Genomic DNA, 25941 nt, shown 5'->3' on the forward strand with positions numbered 1-25941 from the left:
TCTCTCTCTCTCTCTCTCTATATATCTAACCCTAACTCTTCCCTCCTCTCTATCTCTCTCTCTCTCTTCTCTCTCTTCTCTCTCCTCTCTCTCTCTATATCTAACCCTAACTCTTCCCTCCACTCTTTTATCTCTCTCTCTCTCTCTCTCTCTCTCTCTCTATATCTAACCCTAACTCTTCCCTCCTCTCTCTCTCTCTCTCTCTCTCTCTCTCTCTCTCTCTCTCCTCTCTCTCTCTCTCCTCTCTCTCTCTCCTCTCTCTCTCTCTCTCTCTCTCTCTCTCTCTCTCTATATAATCTAACCCTAACTCGTCTCTCTCTCTCTCTCTCTCTCTCTCTCTCTCTCTCTCTCTCTATATAATCTAACCTAACTCGTCTCTCTCTCTATATCTCTCTCTCTCTCTCTCTCTATATATATCTAACCCTAACTCGTCTCTCTCTCTCTATATATATATCTCTCTCTCTCTCTCTCTCTCCACCTGTATTTCTATGAAGTGGACGGATCAGATCTTTCCCAGAAAAACTCCTTGTCCTAACTATTATATATGGAGTGCATTTTAATGGTACAGGATGCTAATGGTACATGATGCTAATGGTACAGGATGCTAATGGTACTCCTCAAGGACAGGCTATTATGGTTTGTTCTAATTGGTTTGTACTCCGTTTTCCTTTCACGTGCATATAGCCTGCTTTTACTGTTCTTGATGGGAAATAATATATGCTATTTAGCAGGAGTTTTTTAGCCAAAGCGACTAACAGTCATGCATGCATACAATTTTTATCATGGATCAGTTTGGAACGCTGGCTACATAGAGATTACATTGACATAGTGCGGTGTGTTCATTTGAAAGGGTTCCCTTTGCGTTAGAATTCAAATGCACTCACGTGTGGAAGGATGTGCCTGTATGCATGGTAATGCAATGCCCAGAACAATGCCACTGGGCACAGTGTAATAACACATTTTGTTTGTTTACACCAGCACACCCACATGCATTTTTGCACACACACACACACACACACGCGCACACACACACACTGCTTGAGTGCATAGCTGTGGACGTTACATTACTGTAGGATGTGGAAGGGGGTCTGTTTTAATAAGACGGCTCTAATGACAGTGTAAACCCTTCAAGGCAGAGTCGCTCTACTTCTCCCTCAGTCAGAACACACACACACACACACACACACACACACACACACACACACACACACACACACACACACACACACACACACACACACACACACACACACACACACACACACACACACACACACACACACACAGCCGGCACTGTTTTGGCTCTCCATGCCACACTTCCAGCCTCTGTTTTGGGTTTTCTCTGTACGCTTAACTTATTCAGACCATGACACCCCCCCCCCCCCCCCCCCCCCCCCCTCCCCACGTCGTACACACAGCAGTTCGCTCTCTGCAGGGCTTATCACACCACCGTTACCCTGTGTTTACAGTGTGTCGGAGGTATTTACTGTGTAAGCCAAGACAGTTTAACCTTGAGTTAGAATGTCACCGTGTATTGTAGTTCACTGCCCCACGTGGCTCAGCTGGGTCGAGTTCAGATAGTCCTTTTTTTGTGTCTGGTTCAGTCACACACACCCACACATTTTGTAGTGAGCTCCAGTATATTTGTACACACGTTCACCGTCCAGTCATATATGATGCTGTGTGAAATAGAGAGATAGTTTCCAGGCCTGTTTTCAAAAAGAGGAAGGTCCTCTCTTTTCCAGCCGTCCCTCGAGGTGACAACCACGGGCGGGATGGTTTAGGATGAGGTTTTCTTCACCCTCCCCTCTCCCTCATCTCCCCCCACCGCCTAATCTCTTATGTCTATCCAGGACTGATTGTTGTGTGGGAATCCCGGGGTTGTCGCGGAAACCGTGGCCACATGATGCGGCGGTGGCTGACGAATGATCCAATAAACCCTCCTCCCCCCGCCTCCTCCCCCCCGCCTCCCACCTCCCCCCGCCTCCACTCCTAAAAAGCGCCGCGGGCACTGCACTGATTAAAGTTCATCCTTTCTATCTATCATCAACTCCCTCCCTCCCCTCTTCCCTTTCTCTCCTTGTCCTCCCTTTCTCCATCTCGCTTCCACCTCTCCTCTCCACGCCTCTCGTCCCGCCCTCTCTTCACATAATGGATACCTTTTCCCAAATGCAATATCGAGAGCTGGGGATGGATGGAGGGAAAGGGGGATTTGCCTTTTGCAGTCACCCTCCTTCAATGTCAGACAGAGAAGAGATTCCCCACTTTCAGGAGGGGCAGAAGGGTCTTCTCTCTCTCTTTCTCGCTTTCTCTGTATCTATCTCTCCTTTCTTTCTCTCTCTCTCTCTGTGACACTGGTGTCATAGCAATATCAACTCAATTAGACATGGAATTTCCAATGGGTGGCATTTCAATACCTGAATTGAAATGGAACGCAGCCCAATGCTGAAACTGAATTTGGCTCAATTCTGAAGTGGAATGGAGCCGCAACTCCTATTATTTCCCTGGGCTAACGAGGTCTCGGCGGCTCTGCTAGCTTGGCTCAGTTTGGCTTGGCTTGGTGTGATTTGACAGCGTCCTAAAGATAGGGGGGAGAGGAGAGGAGCAGAGCAGTGTAGACAGACCCTGTAACCGGATTGTCTGTGTGAAAGCCGGGTGACACTCCAAAAGAGATGTCTTCACTCTGCACACGATGGTCTGGTTTCTTTCTGGCTCTGCTCAGACACTAACTGGAGGGGAGATATTTCAGGTGAAAGATGTGAGGACACACAGGCTTGTACATACACAGGTTATCACGTACAGCGTCAGACACACAGGCTGCGTTTAGACAGGCGGCCCAATTCCGATCTTTTTCATTTCACTACCTGATCTTTTGACCGATCAGATCAGCTCTGAAGAAGAAGTGATGTGAAATGTATCTGATGTGATTGGTCTGTGCAGTCACGTACACACAGTTTACTCACACAAACTCAGACACACACACATTTGTGGGGCAAATTTATGGTAGAAGATTACACACACACACACACACACACACACACACACACACACACACACACACACACACACACACACACACACACACACACACACACACACACACACACACACACAGTGTGTCTCTGTTCAGAACCGATAATTATATCTGAAGTCTAGTTATCTGTCTCCGCCACCCTCTCTGCCCCCCCCCCCGTCGTCAACTCCGCCCCCTTCACAAACAAATTGTGTAACACGCTTTGAAGTGAAGGATGGCTTTTGTCTCCCTCCCCCATTCCCTTGTTATATAATGTGCCCAAATGCTTCATTTAAATGTGCTGCTCCTTGTTGCTTCTCTCTCTCTCTCTCTCTCTCTCTCTCTCTCTCTCTCTCTCTCTCTCTCTCTCTCTCTCTCCTCACTTCTCTCTCTTTCTTCCCATCTCTTCTCTTTCTCTCTCCTTTCTCTTACCTCCTTTCTTTTTCTCTCTCTCTCTCTCTCTGCCCAATTAGGTCAGAGACTGTTCTGTCTGCACAGCCCCTGTTCCGTTGTTTTATTTGCCTGTTCTCCATCTCCCTTTCTTCTTTTTTGGACATTTGAATGTTTTGCTTTTAACCCTTAGTCGGCCATTTTGTTGCTCAAAGGAGTGACATTTTAATGTCCCTTCAGGCGATATTCACACATTTCTATACCTCGGTCTTCAATGAGCGTGCACTGCCATAGTGAGTAACCCTGCAAGACATTTTCCCTCCATTTCCTATGTAATATGTACGGCACATTCACAACACGAGCTTCTTCCATATCTCTTGTTCTCAGTTGTAATTCCAGCGTAACATTCCTTGAGTAGGTCATCTCAGCTGGTACATGTATTTTTTTAGGGATTGTCAGGCATACCGTCCACCGTTAATAATCCTTGTTAGCAGCTTGGCACGCACACGGTAAGCAGGAGACGCGATACCCTGCGGTGTCAGTCACATGACACGAAGGAATGTAATCATTTGATTGAATGTTCTCCTATTCTTTGTTTGTACTATGAGGATGGTTGAATCCTCGCTCCTGTGTTTCACGCATTCCATTGCTTTTTAATACGTCAAATGTATCCGTTCTGGAAATGTCTTGAGAGCTGTAGGATTTTAAAGGCATACGAACATGAGTTATTATTAATCATGTTGAATTGAATTCAAACTGAAAACCAACTGCTGCAGTATGTTTCACTGTTGCTATTCATTCCCTCTCGTTCACGCCGATCGGATGTCGCCACGTGTGTGTGTGGTGCATATGTCCTCAGGCCGATCATCTACACTGAGTGTACAAAACATTAGGAACACCTTCCTAATATAGAGTTACACTCCCTTTTGCCCTCAGAACAGCCTCAATGCATTGGGCACGGACTCTACTAAGGTGTCGAGAACGTTCCACAGGGATGCTGGCCCATGTTGACTCCAATGCGTCCCACAGTTGTGTCAAGTTGGCTGGTAGTGGATCTCTGCTCTGAATAGCTGGCTCCATCTCATCCCACAGATGCTCAATTGGATTGAGATCTGGTTACTGGGCAGGCCACTGCAGTCAGCTGAATTCACTGTCATGTTCGTGGAACCCTTCCTGGACAATCCTAGCCTTGTGGCATGGGGCATTATCCTGCTGAAAAAAATCTATTCGCAAATGGATACACTGCTATCATGAAGGGATGCACCTGATTGGCAATGATGTTCAGATATCCTGTGGCATTTAGACATTGCTCCACTTTTATCACGGAGCCCAATGTGTGCCGTGAAAACACATCACACCATCACACCACCAGCCTTCAATGTTGACACGTGGCATTTCTCCATACCCTAGTCTTCCCCTCATCGTGAAACAGAAGGAACCGGGATTCATCAGACCAGGCAATGTTTTTCCAATTCTCCAGTGTCCAGTCTTTCCGTTCCGTAGCCATCTGCAACCTCCGTTTCTTGTTTTTAGCTGAAAGAAGTGGAACTCTGTGAGGTTGTCGTCTGTCATACCCCCATTCGGTTCAACGTACGAGGAGTTGTGCATTCTTTTATGGGTCTTTGAGCACCAATGTTGTACTGGACTGTCAGCTGACTAACTGTCGCCCGTGTGTTGCTCTGCACAATTTGTGTCCGCCTCCTTTGTCCCTTTTTCATCAATGACCCGTTTTCAACCACTGGCCTGCCATTGGCTGGTTGTCCTTTGGGTGGTGGACCATTGTTGATACACATGGGAAACTGTTGAGCGTGAAAAACCCAGCCGCGTTGCAGTACTTGACACACAACCGGTGGCACCTACTACCATACCCCGTTCAAAGGCACTTTAAACCTTTTGTCCGGCCCATTCACCCTCTGAATGGCACACGTACACAATCCTTGTCTCAATTGTCTCAAAGCTTAACGGTCCTAATTTAACCTTCTTTAATCTACACAGATTGGATTTAGTGGACTTAACAAGTGACATCAATAACGGGGATCATAGCTTGCACCTGGATTCACCTGGCCAGTCTCTCATGGGAAAAGAGCAGGTGTTCCTCATGTTTTGTACACTGTGTACATACAAAGCCTACAATGCTGACTAACAGTGCACTTTAAACCGCTTCCGCTGTCGTGTGAACTGACCGTTTACAGCCACCACTGCACTTGCCTACTATTGTGTAAATGATGTGGAGGTGTCACGTTAAATCACTGTTCTCACTGTCAGGTAATCTGCTCCGTATAGAGATGAGTGGAGCAGGGACAGAGACAATGCCCCATGGACGGCCTTCTATTCTATGCCGTTGGATCTGTGCAGCCAGTGACACAGTAACAGAGTGTGTCTCTATTGTGAGCGTGTGCGAGTAGTGTCCCCGCGATTTAGAAAGGGAGATACACACACACACACACACACACACACACACATGCTCGAGCGCATAATAATAATTAATTACATTTCTGTAGCACTTTTCGTGGAATCTCAAAGTGCTTCAAGAGCAAATGAACAAACAAGCAATATGTCATGACGGGTCAACCAATAGAGGCCAAGCCTTTGAAAGCTGCATCCTCTGCAGATAGAGAGGGTCAGTTCATGGCTTGAGTGAAGAGAGCTGGACAGAGGATGCTTGATGATGGAGTCTGCTGATGATCTTGTAGAGGGCAAGTCTGGGAACCAGCCTGAGTCTTATAGCCTCTCCTCTTCCAGTCTGTTTATCACCACTTGGCTGATGCCTCATCAGCTCTGGGCGCCAGAAAGCTCACCACACAAAGTTTAGAATAGTAGCCAGTCGTCCTCAATACGAGCAATCTGCCCCAGCACTGCTGTATTCCACTGTCTCTTGTTTACTCTCAAGCTTCAGGCGACTCCTCACATGATGTTCTCAAAAGATCTGGAATCGGCAGCCAGGTGAAACATGGTACTGTGTCCAGATGCATTTTTCAAGCAAAAGCTAGCTAGCCAAGCCAAAAAGTGTTAACCTGTCAGTCAATCTGCACATCCGTGGCTCAAAAACACCAGATATATGAAATTTAACCTCAATGTTATCAACAACAAAGGAGCTGACACACACTCACACACAGACTCACACACACTCACACACACTCACACACTCTCACACACAGACTCACACACTCACACACTCATTGCATACACATTCACATGACATGCATTGCCATTGACTCACATTTGTGCTCCCTCATCCTTAAATAATCTGAGTACACTCGTCCACTTAATCCTCTCTTTCTCTTTCTTTATCGCTCTCTCACACACACGTGCGCACACACACACACACACACTAGGGAACACACTGTTCTTGTTCCTGAGCGATGGTACAGTAGGGATCAGAGGGGTGCGGTGGGACCTGGTTTTAGGGGAGGAGGAGTAGCTCTTCCTTTTATCTCCATCCCTCTCATTCTCTCCCTCTCTTTACATCCCTTCCCTCCCTCCCGTACACTAGCTCTCTCAACAGCCATCTAACATTGATGTCTGGTTATGAGCTGTGAATGCCACTGTGTGGAGATGAGCTCCAGAGAATCTTGTCGGTGTATGACATTGACCGTGTGTGTGTGTGTGTGTGTGTGTGTGTGTGTGTGTGTGTGTGTGTGTGTGTGTGAGAGAGAGCGATAGAATACTATTTCCATATCTCCTTCTTCCCTTCTCTCTATTGGTCACCCATGTCCTTTTCTCATCCTTTCCTCTGCTGTCCTCCCCCACTCTCTCACTCGATCTATCCATTTCCCTCGTCTTTCCCTCTCCTTTTCTCTCCCCCTCTATTTTCCCCTGTTGTCTAGGCTCCACTCCATACGATAACCCTTTCTCTCTGGCATGCCTATGTGTCCTGTGAGACACAGGAAAACACTGGGTTCAAACTAAAATCACCCTGGGACCCTCATCCTATCACAGATGCACTGCATGAGCAAAAGTATGTGGACACTTGTCGAACATCTCATTCCAAAATCCTGAGCATTACTATGGAGTTGGTCCCCCCTTTGCTGCCATAACAGCCTCTACTCTTCTGGGATGGCTTTCCACTATATTTTGGAACATTGCTGTGAGGACTTGCTTCCATTTAGCCACAAGAGCATTAGTGAGGTTGGGCACTAATGTTGGGCGATTAGGCCTGGCTCGCAGTCGGCGTTCCAATTCATCTCAAAGGTGTACAATGGGGTTGAGGTCAGGGCTTTGTGCAGGTCAGTCAAGTTCTTCCACACCGATCTCAGGAAAACCATTTCTGTATGGACCTCGCTTTGTGCACTGGGGCATTGTCATGCTAAAAAAGGTCCTTCCCCAAACTGTTCCCCTTCACTGGAACTAAGGACAGGTAGAGTTCTCCTGGCATCCGCCAAACCCAGGTTCGTCCGTCGGACTGTCAGATGGTGAAGCGTAATTCATCACTCCAGAGAACGGGTTTCCACTGCTCCAGAGTCGAATGGCGGCGAGCTTTACACCCCTCCAGCCGACGCTTGGCATTGCGAATGGTGGTCTTAGGCTTGTGAACGGCTGCTCGACTATGGAAACCCATTTCATGAAGCTCCCGACGAACAGTTATTGTGCTGACGTTGCTTACTGCGGAAGTTTGGAACTGTAGTGAGTATTGCAATCGAGGACAGAAGATTTTTACCCGATACGCTGTCAGCACTCGGCGGTGCCGTTCTGTGAGCATGTGTGGCTTATCACTTCGCGGCGTAGCCATTTTTGCTCCTAGACGTTTCCACCTCACAATAACAGCACTTACAGTTGACCGGGGCAGCTCTAGCAGGGCAGACATTTTATGAACTGCATCCTACGACGGTGCCACGTTGAAAGTCATTGAGCTGTAACGAACGGCTATTCTACTGCCAATGTTTGTCTGTGAGGATTGCATGGCTCTGTGCTTGAGTTTATACGCCTGTCGGAGACGGGTGTGGCCGAAATAGCCGAATCCACTAATTTAAAGGGGTGTCCACATACTTTTGTGTGTGTATGTATGTATATATATATATATATATATATATATATATATATATCATACCACAGATCTGGTTAGTGTGTGTGTATCTGTCCGTCCCTCTGCCCCTCTGTCACTATGCAGTAGTATGATGATGATGTTACAGAGTATGATTTTGACTGTGTGTTTATTTGTATGTCAGTAGCTATGCACTGGTCTATATAATATAAATAGGGCTTTGTGTGATTGTATGCAATGCTTATTCTCGGCTGTCTGTCTGTCTGTCTCTCTCACCTCTACCTATACGTCCAATGTCAGCTTCATCATCATTCATTTCCAGTGTGTATATGGTGTTTGGTCCAGACAGTCTCCTCCATGGTGGGGATCTCATAGCTTTATTACTGAGATTTATAGTCTCTTTATGGAGCAGACTCCCACTAGAAGTGCCCCTCCGCTCTTACACCAATGGCTCCTCATACTCGGTCTTTCCCACTGGTGTGTGTGTGTGTGTGTGTGTGTGTGTGTGTGTGTGTGTGTGTGTGTGTGTGTGTGTGTGTGTGAAGTCTTTAAGGGCCTCTGTCTCAGCCACAGCCCTCCTGGCATCACTTCATTTCATTTCCTCCTTTAATGGCTGCTGAGCTTGGGAATGGACCATTACCCTCCCTCTACCGCTCTCTACCTCCATCACCTCTATCTCTCTTTCTCTCTCTCTCTCTCTCTCTCTGTCCGTCGCCAAGTGTCGCCATGGCGAGGGTCGCTAATGAATCGAGACATATTTTTTTTATGGCGAGAGAGGGGGAGAGATTTTGTTTCTAACACCCCTCTCTCTTTCTCTCTCGCTCTCTCTTTATTTTTTTTATATGGTTGAATGATGTGTGTGTGTGTGTGTGTGTGTGTGTGTAGTTATGAGTGTGTCCATGTGACTGAGTCACGGTAGTCTCCTTTTATGCACTCTGGACCTGCGTTGGTAGTAACCGACTTGCTAGTTACCAACTGGTCCTAATGGCCTGCTACTCAGGGCTCTACTGTCCCTCGAACCGAACACATAGGCATATTAGAGCTTTTGCATGAAAAAATACGGAATTAAAATGATTGTGCCGTTAAACAATACATCGCCTACCGCATGTCAGAAAAATATTTTAAAAAGCAGCCAATACTCCAAAATTAAACAAATTCAAGAAAACCGCCTTTGAGTGTCCTGTATTATTATGCATGCTGGATGGACTGGTTGCCTTACGCTATGCTGCAAACTTTCTGTCGATGAGTCTGGGAGAGAATGTAATAGGTCTAGGCGATGCTGTTAGTTCATTGATTGTGCAGGGAGGCTTACAGAGTTAGCCTACAGTTATAGTGAATTTTTATTTGATTTTGAATAGCCCAGTAATAGAGAATTTTAGTTGCTGTCAACAGTTTTAATGAAAAGTCTGTTTTGAAGTGAAAATATGTTACTATCAATGTTCCCTAACCGATTTCACTTGGTTTCCAAAATGAAGCATTGAGTAGCTACAGGAACGGGGTTGGCGAGCCCGTGGCATACAGAGCTTTGGCTGGATGTCACCTGTCGCACAGCGAGAGGCTGGATGCTTCTCAAACAGTGGTTGAGGCATGGCGTGAAATAACCCGAGCATGATTGAAAAACGAACCAGGGGGAAAGCGGCCTCCATTCGCTATACCAGCCTGTACGGATGACATGTCTTTTGTCCCGCTGCTCGTGCACCTGCCCATTTGATAATGGGACATTCTAAATCCAACAGTTTTGACATATTAGTAAAGACGAGATGAAATCAAGAGTAGTCTGATGGGTGAAAATAGGATCACTACATGAGAGAACAGCGTGTGCAGCCTGAGGCAAGGAACAGTGCGCCATCTTTTTGCACCTTTCTCAAGTCATCAGTAGGCTATAGTCGCCTCATGCAGCCCATATATCCGTTGACCAATTTTTAAGACATTCTAACGTTTGTACCATTCACAACTAAATCTAGTGTATAGAACCTGTTTCAAATGATAAGTTATCTGCTCAACATAGCTACTTAATATGTGCACTTGCTCTGGAATGGGGGAAAAATATCCTTTCTATTTTATTCAGCCAAGTTCAATTGGGCTCCCTAGTGGCGCGGGGGTTTAAGGCACTTTATCTCAGTGCTAGAGGCGTCACTACAGACTCTGGTTTGATTCCAGGCTGTATCACGGCCGTGATTGGGAGTCCAATTGGGCGGCGCACAATTGGCCCAGCGTTGTCCGGGTTAGGCCGTCATTGTAAACTGACTTGCCTAGTTAAATAAAGGTTAAATAAGTAACAAATTATATTCTTATTACTATAAAATAATGGCACTGGATTTATAAGCATATATTGTCTGCAAAATGAACAAGCCTACAGCCTATGGCAGGGCACATAGCCAGATAACATACAGTAGGCCATTTCATATTCCTTCATATCATAATGTTTCTTAAGACCTGCCTGATATAAATAATGCATTTTATTTTGATAGTGTATATTCAGTTGATTTTTTTAGGCTTAAAAAAAAAAAGGTGGTACGCCCTGGAGATGATAAATCTATTTTTGTTAATTAATGGTCAATTACTGTGAGACCGGCAGTCTTTTCCATGACAATAACCGGCTGACAAAATGTAATGACTGCCACTGCCCTAGTCACCTATATAGGGTGGCTATCCATGCTGAAATATATGCACTTGAGGGTTTGCGTTTGCGTGAATAATCCCTGCTGAAAAAACAGCATATACCAGCATACATTTTAAGCTGGTCCATGCTGGTCAGTGCTGGTTGGATACTGGTCACACTGGTCTGACTAGCATGGTCTAGCTGATTGACCAACATGTTCTATCGGGTCAAGCTGGTCTGACCAGCATGGTCTAACTGGTTATGCTGGTTTACCAGCATGGTCTAGCTGCTTTTATGGTGACCAGCCTTTGCTGGGCTTTGGACACTGGTGACCAGCCATTGTTGTGTTTTGAACATGGGTGGCCAGCTTTTGTTGGGTTTTGAACACTGGTGACCAGCGTTTGTTGTGCTTTGGACACTGGTGGCCAGCCTTTGTTGTGTTTTGAACACTGGTGGCCAGCCTTTGTTGTGTTTTGAACACTGATGGCCAGCGTTTGTTGTGCTTTGAACACTGGTGACCAGCCTTTGTTGTGCTTTGAACACTGGTGGCCAGCCATTGTTGTGTTTTGAACACTGGTGGCCAGCCTTTGTTGTGTTTTGAACACTGGTGGCCAGCCTTTGTTGTGTTTTGAACACGGGTGGCCAGCCTTTGTTGTGTTTTGAACACTGGTGGCCAGACTTTGTTGTGTTTTGAACACCGATGGCCAGCCTTTGTTGTGTTTTGAACACCGGTGGCCAGCCTTTGTTGTGTTTTGAACACCGGTGGCCAGCCTTTGTTGTGTTTTGAACACTGGTGGCCAGCGTTTGTTGTGCTTTGAACAGTGGTGGCCAGTCATTGTTGTATTTTGAACACTGGTGGCCAGCCTTTGTTGTGTTTTGAACACTGGTGGCCAGCCTTTGTTGTGTTTTGAACACTGGTGGCCAGCCTTTGTTGTGTTTTGAACACTAGTGGCCAGCCTTTGTTGTGTTTTGAACACGGGTGACCAGTCATTGTTGTGTTTTGAACAGTGGTGGCCAGCTTTTGTTGTGCTTTGAAAACTGGTGGCCAGCTTTTGTTGAGCTTTGAATACTGGTGACCAGCCATTGTTGTGTTTTGAACACTGGTGGCCAGCCATTGTTGTGTTTTGAACACTGGTGGCCAGCCATTGTTGTGTTTTGAACACTGGTGGCCAGCCATGGTTGTGTTTTGAACACTGGTGGCCAGCCATGGTTGTGTTTTGAACACTGGTGGCCAGCCATTGTTGTGTTTTGAACACTGGTGGCCAGCCATTGTTGTGTTTTGAACACTGGTGGCCAGCCTTTGTTGTGTTTTGAACACTGGTGGCCAGCTTTTGTCGTGTTTTGAACACTGGTGGCCAGCTTTTGTTGTGCTTTGAACACTGATGACCAGCTTTTGTTGTATTGTATATGTACCCCGCCCCCCCCCCCCCCCCCCCCCCCATCACTAATATCAGTTTATGCTTGTATCCAAGATTATCCATGCTGGTCCAGCATCGTCTAGCTGGTCAAGCTGGTCTGACCACAACCATCAATATAATTTTTCACAGCATGCTCTATTGCAGTAGATTTATTTTTATTTTTGTTGGCTTCAATATGTTTTTTATTTTATGTGTTTGTGATTCATTAATTGTATGCCATACAAACATAAATAACATACATTGTTCTAAACGAATCCAATTTGGACTTATTGCGCCCGTTACTCAAATTGTTGTTCCAGTTGAGATGGTTTGGGTAGTCTTGATTTATTCTTAATTCTAACCCTAGCAGGCTGGTCACCGGCAAAAAACACAGTTTAGGCTGGTCACCGGCAAAAAAAACACAGCTTAGGCTGGTCACCGGCAAAAAACACAGCTTAGGCTGGTCACCGGCAAAAAAACACAGCTTAGGCTGGTCACCGGCAAAAAACACAGCTTAGGCTGGTCACCGGCAAAAAACACAGCTTAGGCTGGGCACCGGCAAAAAACACAGCTTAGGCTGGTCACCGGCAAAAAAACACAGCTTAGGATGGTCACCGGCAAAAAAACACAGCTTAGGCTGGTCACCGGCAAAAAACACAGCTCACACCGGCAAAAACACAGCTTAGGCTGGTCACCGGCAAAAAACACAGCTTAGGCTGGTCACCGGCAAAAAACACAGCTTAGCCTGGTCACCGGCAAAAAACACAGCTTAGCCTGGTCACCGGCAAAAGCAGCACCTATGCTGGACCAACCTAAGCAGTTTTATTTGGTGTGCATATGTGTGTGGGTGTGAGCGTATGTGTTAGTGACGGGGGAGGGGGATCGATAGTTACAAATCGGGATATTATATTTGACTATGTTTGCATTGTATTGGTTTGACTATCGCAATACAGTTTTTTTTCGCTTGGTGGCTGTACCGGCACCAAAACTCCTTCATAGCTTGTTCTCCATCTTCTTTTTAAAATAGGGAGCCTATTTATTTTCAGAACCTTTATTTGCATGACTGATCACTCGTTTTCTCATGTTCTCTCTCGTCCCACTGCAGCAGACAGACGATGAGCAAATATGTTTGGAACATCGATTTGCAATAAAATCACAGTATCAAATCGCAATACATATAGCATCGTGAGAATATCGTGAATTCCCAGCCCTAGTATGTGTGCGTGCATGTGTTAGTGAGCGTGTGCACGGCTTTCTCATTTGCGGTCTGGCCCTGAGGAAACGGCTCCATGAAGACCAATTATGTCCCTCCGCCTTCCTCTCCTACAGATGCCAATCAATCAATTAACCAATCGATACTCATCTGCTAAGCTCGTCCGGGCCCACGAGCCAGCTCCATCAGGCACCGCAATCAATTACTTTTCGCCTCGCAGTTCACTGGAGGGTTGCCTGATCTTGGGCGTTTATTCCTCCTGTCCCTCCCTCCTCTCCTGCTTCCATCAAGACCCCTCCCTCCCTCCTGTGTATGATGACCACAAATGTTTATTTTCTTCCTCCCAAGTTTCTGGGCTTGGAACAGCTACACAGCAGTGTAGCTAACTATAGCTGTAGGAATAGTGTTAGAGAGAGAGAGAGAGAGAGAGAGAGAGCGAAAGGCATAGTGTTTTCCCCCAGTTCCCTTTTGACTTCCTGGCTGAATTTACAATCTACAGTTGGGCCACCCACTTTGATGGAGTGTGTATTTATGTGTGTGTGTTTGTTCGGGTGTGTTTTTTCGGAGGTGGGGGCGCGGGGAGGGTAAATGACAGCTTTCATTATCGATGGTGGCAGGATTACCCGGTGTGTTTTACAATCTTGCTGTTTGTCATCTTACACACACACACACACACACTCACCAGTAGGGATGGGGTCCTATGGGTTGTTTGTCATCAGAGTCAGTGTGAGTATCGATTGGCTCAGTTTGATGTTATTCCGCTTTGTCACAGAAATGAGTGGACACCGTAGGACGGAGGGTGGAGGACTTGTGTGTGTGTGTGTGTTTGTTTCAGGGAGTCAGTGAGAGTGAGCGTGTGTGTCTTTATGAGTCCAGCCCCCGCGCTACAGCAAACAAAGAAAAGTACGAGGGGTTCTCGACAACAATGACAAAATCCAACAAAAGTGCTTTAACAATGATTATTTCGTATCTATAGTTTTTTGGGTGAAACCCTCTTACAGTCTGTGGTTATCTGAGCAGGGTTAGTAACAACATCAGCGTGTCATCACCACCACCATTATCATTACCTTTTTTATTATCACCACGTCTCACCTCCGTGACATTATCACAGCTATCTGCACTTGTGTTGTACCGTCCGTCAGCAATGCACTACCAACATTACTACCGTCATCAGCATCATCATCATCCTCTCTCACAAAAGGCATACATACTCATTCCACCTTTTTCTCCAGGCAAAAACATGCCTTTTTTTTTTACCCTTTTACGACACAAACATATTCTTACTCTTTCAGGATACCAGAGCCCCTCTGAAGCCTAAGATGTCTTTATCAAAGATGGAGCCTTCGGGAAGGCGGCACGAGGAGAATATGAAGACGACCTCAGTCTCAGCGCTCACGTCTGAGGGAAGAAGTAAATGCCTGGAGAATGAGAAGCCTAGCTAGCGCTCCCCATCACCTTTTTAGCACTACTGTTTCTTCCCTTTTCCCTGTTAGCACTAGCTAGCGCTCTTGGAGCTTTTTTCCCCCCCCTGTTTCTTGTTAGCCTCCATTAGCCTGCAAATATTGCTAGCACCGAGGGTTGCTAACGCCACTAACCGTGCATTCGAAATGTATTGTAGGTATTAGCCTTCCCAGCACTTATTCCGCGCTGCAGCTTGGAATCCCGATGAATTGTAAATGGTGGCCTTAGCGCTACTAGCTGTAGCCTAGTTATGTTTTTTATTTTGTGTTGGCACTGCTAGCCTCAATTACAACATGTGCCCTTGCCTGAATTATGTTAAAAGTATTAGCCCTGTAAGCCTCCTTAGCTCCGCTAGCGTCGACCAATTGTCCATATCAAGCCCATTGTCAACCCCAACCATTACTGAAGGCCGTTAGCCTTATAATGTAAGCCCACCATACCCCTAGCCTTGGTACATTAGCCAACAATGCTCCTTCAGCCTGGTAGGCATTGAGGAGACATGGAGAGCCCTAGGCCACATTACCTTTGGAGCACTAGGCTACATTAGCAGGTAGTAGCAGCTGGCAGCAAGGGATCCTCTCCATCTCACGCGTCACTAAGCCTGACATTCAGAACCATTAGTGGGCTGTACTGTACTGTACTGTAGGTGATTCCGCGACCAACAGCAGCATTGGCTTGTAGATTATAGTGCAGCAACGGAGGACGTGGGAGGATGACGTACTGCAGAGTGGAATTTACAGGATAGTAATGGAGGGAAATGGAGGAGTGGGTGGTTGACTTACAGGGGGACGTACTGTACAGCAGGATAGGAATAGTGGTGTTAATGTGTCTGCGTACATATGCATGAGAGCATCTGTGTGCAGATACATGTGTATACTGTAGGCATGTTGGATTATGGATATGTGAAAAAGGCTCTGTGTATTTCTATGGATGGATGTATGTGGGTGGATGCTTGTGTGAGACTGTGTGTGTGTGTGTGTGAGACTGTGTGTGTGTGTGTGTGTGTGTGTGTGTGTGTGTGTGTGTGTGTGTGTGTGTGTGTGTGTGTGTGTGTGTGTGTGTGTGTGAGAGCGAGAGATTGTGTGTGTGTGTGTGTGTGTGTGTGTTAGCTGCTGACTGCGGCAGTGACTGATAGGAACAGCCAAGGGTGTGTCTGGCGGTCTGTGAGAGATCATGGGAGGGGGGGTCAACGTCCTCTAACCTATGACCTCTGACCCCCGTGGCTTTGCCAGTCTCAGGGACAGATGGGGCCTCCCCACTCTCAGGCCCTATGAAGGGCCCCTACATAGTCACCTCATAAATCACTACTAACACTATAGGCCACTTCCTTTACACTGAAGCTTTGTCTATGTCTTTTCCTCCAAACCAGGGGTGGGCAAACTACAGATTATTATTATTTTGGGTTCAAATACTACTCCAGGCCACACTTGAATGCCTAAAACTAGATAGGTCCATTATAAATTCTACACACTTTCTGTCTTTTCAAATAACTGCCCGCTTTCTGGCCTGCAGAATGATTTTGATGAACAAATCGGTCCAAAACAAACCTGTGTGGCCGTTTTTTGAAATCCTGATGTGGCCATCAAACCAAATTGCTCTAGAACAAAATGGTGTGTAAATGAGAGAGAAAGAGAGATTTCGTTTTTTGACAATGGCCCTCAAGAGAGTCCAATCCTTTGCTCTTCTACAGTGGTTCCCAAACCAATGTTCCTAAGTATCAAATCTTACAGTTGGTATCAGTGATCCACCATTTGAGAAAACATGCTACTTGGATTGGCACTAGATCAGTCGTTATAGGTGTGATATAACTGACTAGAAAAGACCTGGAATCACCATTCCTTAACACTTCCTCCTTCCTATAGAGGAGTTTTGTGCTGGCCAAACCCCATCGTGCTGGCCAAACCCCATCGAGCTGGCCAAACCCCATCGTGCTGGCCAAACCCCATCGAGCTGGCCAAACCCCATCGAGCTGGCCAAACCCCATCGAGCTGGCCAAACCCCATCGAGCTGGCCAAACCCCATCGTGCTGGCCAAACCCCATCGTGCTGGCCAAACCCCATCGTGCTGGCCAAACCCCATCGTGCTGGCCAAACCCCATCGTGCTGGCCAAACCCCATCGTGCTGGCCAAACCCCATCGAGCTGGTCAATTTATTTATATTAAGTAAACTATCTTAGGCCTGCTGCCAGTTCCTGTGGAATGTCGATCCTGCCCTGTCCCGAATTGGACTCTAGAACTTCATTCCCATTCCTGACTGAATCCAGCGGGCCCTGCTAGACCTACAGGAGTCCCGTTCCTGTGTCAATCCCTAGTGTCAGTGGTTTGCATATACAGTCGGGTCTGAAATGATTGACACCCTTGATAAAGATGAGCAGAAATGACTGTATAAAAAAAAAGAGTTCAAAATACTCCGCTGTATTGTACGCTCGAAAAACAAATCGCACTTTTTTCCCGCCCTGAAAGATGAGGGTCAAAATGATCGACACCCCTATTTGAAATACCTTTCAATACCTCCCCTTGCGAGGAAAACGACACTGAGCCTTTTTCTGAAATGTTTTATGAGTTGGAGAACACGTCGGGAGGGATCTTCGACCATTCATCCGAACAGAATCCTTTCAGATCCTTCGTCTGGAATTCTCAATTCAAAAACCAAAGGTTTTCAATGGATTTGAAGTCATGTCATCCAACAAATGTAAACGCCTGGAGTTTGTTAAACAGCGTTGGCACTTGTATTGGAACCCGTGCTTTGGTCAGATAACAGGAACATAGAGCTCTTTCACCAGTGGTGGGTTGAGATTGAGAATGCATGAACAGAAAAGAACCCCGTACCTACTGTAAAATATGGTGGTCAATCTTTGATGTTATGGGACTATTTTGCTTCCGCTGGTCTTGCGGCCTTTATTGAGGTCAATAACTTTGCCCAGTACCGGTGTTTGAGCCAAATACCTGTTTGTCTCTGACAGGAGGCTGACACTTGGCAGCAAGTGGATCTTCCAGCAAGACGACAACCCCAAACACACATCAAAATCCACAAAGAAATTGTTCAAGGGTCACAAAATCAACATTTTGCAATGGCCGTCTCAGTCTCCGGAATTGATACCCCTGTGGATTGAATTGAAGCGCAAGCGTAGGTGCATACAAAGGATTTCAAGAATCTAGAAGGATTTTGTCTGGAGGAATGGCCTCGAGATCCCTCCCAATGTGTTCTCCAACTCAGTGTCCTTATCCCGGCAAGGTGAGGTATTGAAAACAGGGCTGTGACTAATTTTGACCGCTACCTTTTTGAGAAAAACTGTATTACTTGTTAAGCAAAATCTCTTTACTCTGAGCAATTGTTTGCATGAAATAATTTCATTTTCAAATTTTATTGAGCGTACAATATAGCTCAGTATTTGAATTATTTGATACATATTTGCTCATCTTTATCAAGTGTGTCACCCCACTGTATGTGTGAGTATGTACCTGCCCACGCAGGTGTCTGGGTCAACACACATGCGTGTTCATGGTACATTCATGTTATATGAGCGAGTTAGATACATATTCGACATGTGTACATCCAGTATTTAATTTTCCGTTTATTTCCCGATAATTCTACATATTAGCAGGAATATCCTTGAATCTCCACCAATTCATCGACACCCAGTGGGTGATTTAATGCTCACGCACAATGTTCGTTCTGGTGTGTCTTGTCCTTAAGGCCTCCCCTATACTCCATTTTCCATTTTATTCTGCACGCGCTGCTCTATTTTGTCTCTCGTCTGTGATTGACTGTGAAGTAACTGACATACTGATCAAAGGGTTTGGTCGCAGCATGTAATATATGCACACAAATATATTCATACTGGAAGATCAAGTAGTTTGTCAAGGATGTACAGACACACTCTCTTCTCTTTTCTCTCCTCTTCCCCTTTTCTCTTTTCTCTCTTCTCTTTCCTCTCTCTTCTCTTTTCTCTCCTCTTCTCCTCTTCCCTTCTCTTTTCTCTCCTCTCTTTTCTCTCTTCTCTTTCCTCTCTCTCTTCTCTTTTCTCTCCTCTTCCCTTTTCTCTTTTCTCCTCTTCTTCTTTTTTCTTCTTTTCTTCCCTTCCCTTCTCTTCTCTTTTCTCTCTCTTCTCTTCTCTTTCCTCTCTTTTCTCTTCTCCTCTTCCCTTCTCCTTTCTATCCTCTTCTCTTTTCCCTTCTCTTCTCTTTTCTCCTCTTTTCTTCTTTTCTTCCCTTCTCTCTCTTTTCTCTCTTTTCTCTTCTCTTTTCTCTCTCTCTTCTCTTTTCTCTCCTCTTCTCTTCTCCTCTTCCCTTCTCTTTTCTCTCTCTTTTCTCTTCTCTTTCCTCTTCTCTTTTCTCTCCTCTTCCCTTCTCTCTTCTCTTTTCCCTTCTTTTCTCCTCTTCTCGTTTCTCTCTTTTCTCTCTTTTCCCTTCTCTTTCCTCTCTCTCTTCTCTTTTCTCTCCTCTTCTCTTCTCCTCTTCCCTTCTCTTTTCTCTCTCTCTTCTCTTTCCTCTCTTCTCTTTTCTCTCCTCTTCCCTTCTCTTTTCCCTTCTCTTCTCTTTTCTCCTCTTCTTCTCTTCTCTTCTCTTCTTCTCTTCTCTTTTCCTACTACTGTCAGTTTCATGCATACTGATGCAGCCAGTGTTGGTTACATACTGTAGATGTATAGAGATGCATATATTTATGAACTCCCACTTCTTTATGTATACACTGGCTTATGCCTCTCTTGTGTGGCCACGCCTTCTTTTCCTCTCTCAATATAGCTGTCTGTTTCTCTCTCTCTCTCTCCTGTCTCCATATAGCTGTCTCTGTTTCTCTCTCTCTCTCCTGTCTCCATATAGCTGTCTCTGTTTCTCTCTCCCTCTCTCCTCTCTCAATATAGCTGTCTCTGTTTCTCTCTCCCTCTCTCCTCTCTCAATATAGCTGTCTCTGTTTCTCTCTCCCTCTCTCCTCTCTCAATATAGCTGTCTCTGTTTCTCTCTCTCACACACTGATACAAGTACACTCACTCACTCACACACACACAGACACAGACACACACAGACACACACACACACACACACACACACACACACACACACACACACACACACACACACACACACACACACACACACACACACACACGCGCGCGCGCACACACACGCACACACACACACACACACACACGCACACACACTCTGATGCACTGGTATACACACATGCCCATGATTAAATGAACGAGTGCATGACTATGTAAAGGGGACCTATGGGGTTTAACCTACTTAGTAGGGTGTTTTTTAATAATGTATGAGCGAGATTGAAAGCGGCGAGCACAACAAGGTATCTTCATCCGCTTCCTCGCGCTTTGATCTAGCCCTCCTCCTCCGCTCGCTGTCTCTCGTTCCCCCTCTCTCGCCATCACTCTCCCTCTGTATCCTTTGAACGTGTTCTACCCAGTGCATTGTGCTAAAGCTCAGGGTAGAGCCCGCTGAAGCTCAAATTCCCAGGTGGGATCTGTGAGCGGCAAGCGGGATGTAGCCATTTTTTTATGTATGGTGTTCCTTCTCAGGGAAGGATGAATGGGTGGGTTGGTATATGGATGGATGGGTGGATGGATATTTGAATAATTTGAGCATGAGAGTCATGTATATACCTAATACAGGAGCTGCTGGAAAGTAATACGTGGTCTGAATGAACTGTGTCTTGTTCCGTTTTCCTGTTCTGTTCCTATAAGGGTACTTCGTCATGTTTCTGTTCCTATAAGGGTACTTCGTCATGTTTCTGTTCCTATAAGGGTTCTTCGTCATGTTTCTGTTCCTATAAGGGTTCTTCGTCATGTTTCTGTTCCTATAAGGGTTCTTCGTCATGTTTCTGTTCCTGTAAGGGTTCTTCGTCATGGTTCTGTTCCTATAAGGGTTCTTCGTCATGGTTCTGTTCCTATAAGGGTTCTTTGTCATGGTTCTGTTCCTATAAGGGTTCTTCGTCATGTTTCTGTTCCTGTAAGGGTTCTTCGTCACGTTTCTGTTCCTGTAAGGGTTCTTCGTCACGTTTCTGTTCCTGTAAGGGTTCTTCGTCATGGTTCTGTTCCTGTAAGGGTTCTTCGTCATGTTTCTGTTCCTGTAAGGGTTCTTCGTCATGTTTCTGTTCCTATAAGGGTTCTTCGTCATGTTTCTGTTCCTATAAGGGTTCTTCGTCATGTTTCTGTTTCTGTAAGGGTTCTTCGTCATGTTTCTGTTCCTGTAAGGGTTCTTTGTCATGGTTCTGTTCCTATAAGGGTTCTTTGTCATGGTTCTGTTTCTGTAAGGGTTCTTCGTCATGTTTCTGTTCCTGTAAGGGTTCTTCGTCATGTTTCTGTTCCTATAAGGGTTCTTCGTCATGTTTCTGTTCCTGTAAGGGTTCTTCGTCATGTTTCTGTTTCTATAAGGGTTCTTCGTCATGTTTCTGTTCCTATAAGGGTTCTTCGTCATGTTTCTGTTCCTGTAAGGGTTCTTCGTCATGTTTCTGTTTCTATAAGGGTTCTTCGTCATGTTTCTATTCCTATAAGGGTTCTTTGTCATGTTTTAGAGTTTTGATAATAATGCTCTGGTGCACTTATCACAGCAGTCTTGTTTTTATCCCAGACCTTCACCAAGTCTCTCTAAAAGGCCTCCTCCCCCTCCTCCCCTCCTCTCCTCACCCGTCAAACACAAACATGTCTGAAAACCCAGTGGTGTTTGGCTGTTTTACGACGGGGGCCCAGAGCCCTGTGCCTGCCTGTGTGTGGGGCCGACTTCACAAAGGGGGGCCTGATGCTGGTGCAACACTTTGCAGGAGGTCACACACACGCATGCGCGCGCACACACACACTCACGCACACTCCTGTCGGCGGAGGGAGCAGCACTTTGCAGGAGATCTATAAAGGTCCCGGTAGTTAAAAACGAGGCCCCTGACCCTGTAAAAAACGGGCCCTTGTGCACCCAACACCCCCTTACCGGGGCCAGGGCAGAACAAATGCCTCTCAGATGGCTACAGACAGACATGACAGACCGGGAGGGAGAAAAAGGCACTCAAACGATGTTTTCAACTTTCAGACAGCTCCAATCCATACGCCAAAGAACAGTAAACGCTTCCCTCCTTTGACATGTCAATGCCAGATGGGTGAAGGAGATGGCAGCAAAGCTGTCAGTGGTAGTGGATGGTGATACAGCCATGTATTATAGCTAGTTGCTACAGTGTGTAGCAGAGCGAGAGGTTTTAGATTTATATAAGGCATGTTGTACAACATCAGCATTGAAAGGCGGAATTAGGTTACTCTTCCCTCCCTCCCGTCTCGCTTGGCAGGTTGCATAAGCTCATCACCATCTCCTGTTTATTTTGAGGAGCGGAGAGAGAGAGAGAGGTTCAGATGGACTCCATTAATGAGCCTCGGCATCTCTGATGATGATTCACCCCGCAAGGGCAGGAGGGAGGCCGGGGAGACAGCAGGAGGCGGAGGGGTGGGAGAAGGGGGAGCCGTGCTCCTAGTTGAAAACATTCGCTTTAATAAGATCGCTAGTGAGGACCCGGGCTCTGTTTTCCCACGCTGTCTACATAGAGATGAACCCGGGCAAAAATCAACGCCACCCCACTGAATATGCATTTGAACCCCTGTCTCTCTGTCTCTGAATGTGAAGCAGCGAGTGAATCTCTATCTAACTCTTGTCTCTTTCTCTCGCTGTCTGTCTGTCTGTCTGTCTGTCTCTGTTTCTGAAGGAAGAAGATTGCCAGTCTGCCACAGGTGTGTTGCCGGGACTGAAAGTGAGTCACCGCGGCGATAGCGGCCGACCTGGGGCGCGAGACATGTTACAGTGACATCTAAAACCAGCCATCGTCATAACAATCCTCCTCCTCCGTCGTGTTGTTGTGTGAGCTCTGCTGAGTCACTGGAGAGAGAAAAGCTGTTCTCATCCAATCCCCCCAAGGCCTGAGAAGTCTATCCAATCCTGAACAAGGGCTCTGGAGTCCATTGGTGCCAGATGATTCTGCCTAGCGACCTCCCTTTAGTATTTATGTAATTGATGTTTCATTCAAGATATAAAGCTTAGTGGCCTACTCTACCTCGATCTATCTCAGTAGGACACTCTTCATATCAAGGCAGAGGACCAGCCTTTGGAAGAAAATAGCCTATATGCCCTTGGATTCAAAGTTTCTCTGAAGCATCCACCCGGGAACATCGACGTAGCCTACCAGCTCCATTTCACACACCTACACAAATACACACGCGTCGTTGTCGTCCACCGTCACCCACCACCACCACCACTTCTTAATTCATTGGATTACGCCGTCATCGGCGGGTGAGGTTGGGGATGTAGACCGTCGTCACCACGGATACCTACAGGAGACTCTTTGGACTCGGCTCAAGGTCTGCCGAGCAGAACATGGCAGGCAAGGGTAACCCCTGCCAACCCCCGGGGGGGCCAGGCAGTGCAGGGGGCCACACTGTCTCTGTGGGGGGATTCCCCATGCCTCACTACTCCTACTTCTTCCCCCACATGCTGGGGGGGCTGTCCCCTCCCACCCTCTCCGGACTGCCCATCAGTGGATACAGCACCCCATCGCCAGCCAGTAAGTACCCAATCACACTGCAGTGTTCTGTTGTTGGTGTATGTTGACATTAGTGGTTGATTAGAAGGTTATCTGGTACTGCTGAATGGCAGATTATAATTTTTGTTTTGCGTTGTGTTTTTACGTGTGCTCGGTTGGTTGACTCTGGCGCACAGGCTGACTTGATCCGATCCATCCTATATTTGTACCAAAATCAGCATTTGAAGTTTGACATGAAGTTGGCAAAACGCAGGAGGTGAGACATGAGCTGCACAAGTTTTAACTTGGTTGTTGTGCTGTGTACCCTGAATCATTTCCAGCATCTCCTGTGTTACGTGTATTTGGCTGTCACGCTAAAGGACTGGACCAGATCAAAGTGGAGTGGAGTCTATATAGAACTGGATTCTACATTAGAGGTTTGGTTGGTGTTGGAACATAGCTTTGACTAGTTGCTCCTGGCGATCTGGATCCTTGCCAATTGTCATGCGGCGATGTGTCGAACTGAGCGAGCGGATTGGTCTGATCTAAATGAGGCAGCTTTGAATAACCAATGGAATGTTCCTGGGCACAATGCCTTAGGAAGTGTGTGTGTGTGTCCTCACTTGAACTGGCAGGTGGGCGCTCTCTCTGGGTCTGTGTGTTTTCATGCGTTGGTGTGTTTTCATGCGTTGGTGTGTGTTTTCATGCGTTGGTGTGTGTTTTCATGCGTTGGTGTGTTTTCATGCGTTGGTGTGTGTTTTCATGCATTGGTGTGTGTTTTCATGCGTTGGTGTGTGTTTTCATGCATTGGTGTGTGTTTTCATGCGTTGGTGTGTGTTTTCATGCGTTGGTGTGTTTTCATGCGTTGGTGTGTTTTCATGCGTTGTTGTGTGTTTTCATGCATTGGTGTGTTTTCATGCGTTGGTGTGTGTTTTCATGCATTGGTGTGTGTTTTCATGCGTTGGTGTGTATTTTCATGCGTTGGTGTGTGTTTTCTTGCGTTGGTGTGTGTTTTCATGCGTTGGTGTGTGTTTTCATGCGCTGGTGTGTGTTTTCTTGCGTTGGTGTGTTTTCTTGCGTTGGTGTGTGTCTGTTTGTCTGCATCTGATTTGTGAAGAGCGAGAATAAGGGGTGGTTGCTCCGACTGCAGCAGTTGTGACGGTAGCTCACCTGGAGTAAGGAAATATTGACGGGTAGGAGGATTTGATATGGGACCACCCATCCATTCCACAAACAATATTTGATTAAGGTCTCATTTATCAAATCAAATCAAATTGTATTTGTCACACGCGCAGAATACAACCTTACAGTGAAATGTTTACTGACAAGCCCTTAACCAAAAATGCAGTTAAAAAAAAAAATAAGCCCCAAAAGGTAACCAGTAATTAAAGAGCAGCAGTAAAATAACACTAGTGAGACTGTATACAGGGGGTACCGGTACAGAGTCAATGAATGTGCGGGGGCACCGGTTAGTCGAGGTAATTGATGTAATATGTACATGTAGGTACAGTTATTAAAGTGACAATGCATAGATAATAACAGAGAGTAGCAGCAGTGTAAAAGGAGGAGGGGGGGGGGGGGGGGGGGGCAATGTAAATAGTCCAGGTGGCCATTTGATTAGACGTTCAGGAGTCTTATGGTTTGGTGGTAGAAGCTGTTTAGAAGCCTCTTGGGCCTAGACTTGGCGCTCCCATACCGCTTGCCGTGCAGTAGCAGAGAGAACAGTCTATGTCTAGGGTGGTCTTTGACAATTTTTAGGACCTTCCAGGACCTCTATACCAGGCGGTGTCAGAGGATAGCAGGAAGCTTGGCCCCAGGTATGTACTGCGCCGTACGCGCTACCCTCTCTAGTGCCTTGTGGTCGGAGGCCGAGGAGTTGCCAACCCGTCAGGATGCTCTCGATGGTGCAGCTGGAAAACCTTTTGAGGATCTGAGGACCATGACAAATCTTTTCAGTTTCCTGAGGGGGAATAAGTTTTGTCGTGCCCTCTTCACAACTGTCTTTCTGTGGTTGGACCATGTTAGTTTGTTGGTGATGTGGACACCAAGGTCACTGACACATTACCCATTCTACCAATTAACTGTCCATTCATAGCCAAGCTTACCTCCGCTCTGTCCCAGCATGCCTTGCTGGGTGACATTCCGGCCCCATCACCACTCCTCTTCCTTTCCTCCCTCTCCTCCCATGTCTGTATGGGAAAAATTGCAAAGCAGCTCTGTCCCTCCACCCACCATGTCTCCCCATCGTGGCTTCCATTCAGTCGGGAGGCTACTACAGACAGACACAGACACACAGACAGACAGACACAGACAGACAGACAGACACAGACAGACAGACAGACACAGACAGACAGACAGACACAGACAGACAGACAGACAGAC

The 25941-nt window shown here is 46.4% G+C and overlaps 1 protein-coding gene across 3 annotated transcripts in view; it reads left to right on the forward strand.

Annotated features, from left to right (window-relative positions):
- Positions 1-25941, forward strand: part of rarab (retinoic acid receptor, alpha b) — a 171875-nt gene that overhangs the window by 48879 nt on the left and 97055 nt on the right. For 2 of the 3 annotated variants that reach the window (XM_055889476.1, XM_055889477.1), the window contains one exon: positions 22750-23601. In XM_055889476.1, coding sequence (XP_055745451.1) covers positions 23415-23601 — 187 coding nt within the window. In that variant the 5' untranslated portion in view covers positions 22750-23414. Of the gene's footprint in view, positions 1-14888; positions 15007-22749; positions 23602-25941 lie in introns of all 3 variants that reach the window. The other variant, XM_055889478.1, reaches the window with a different exon arrangement.

This window comes from Salvelinus fontinalis, chromosome 2 (assembly GCF_029448725.1).
Source record: "Salvelinus fontinalis isolate EN_2023a chromosome 2, ASM2944872v1, whole genome shotgun sequence".
Taxonomy (NCBI): domain Eukaryota; kingdom Metazoa; phylum Chordata; class Actinopteri; order Salmoniformes; family Salmonidae; genus Salvelinus; species Salvelinus fontinalis.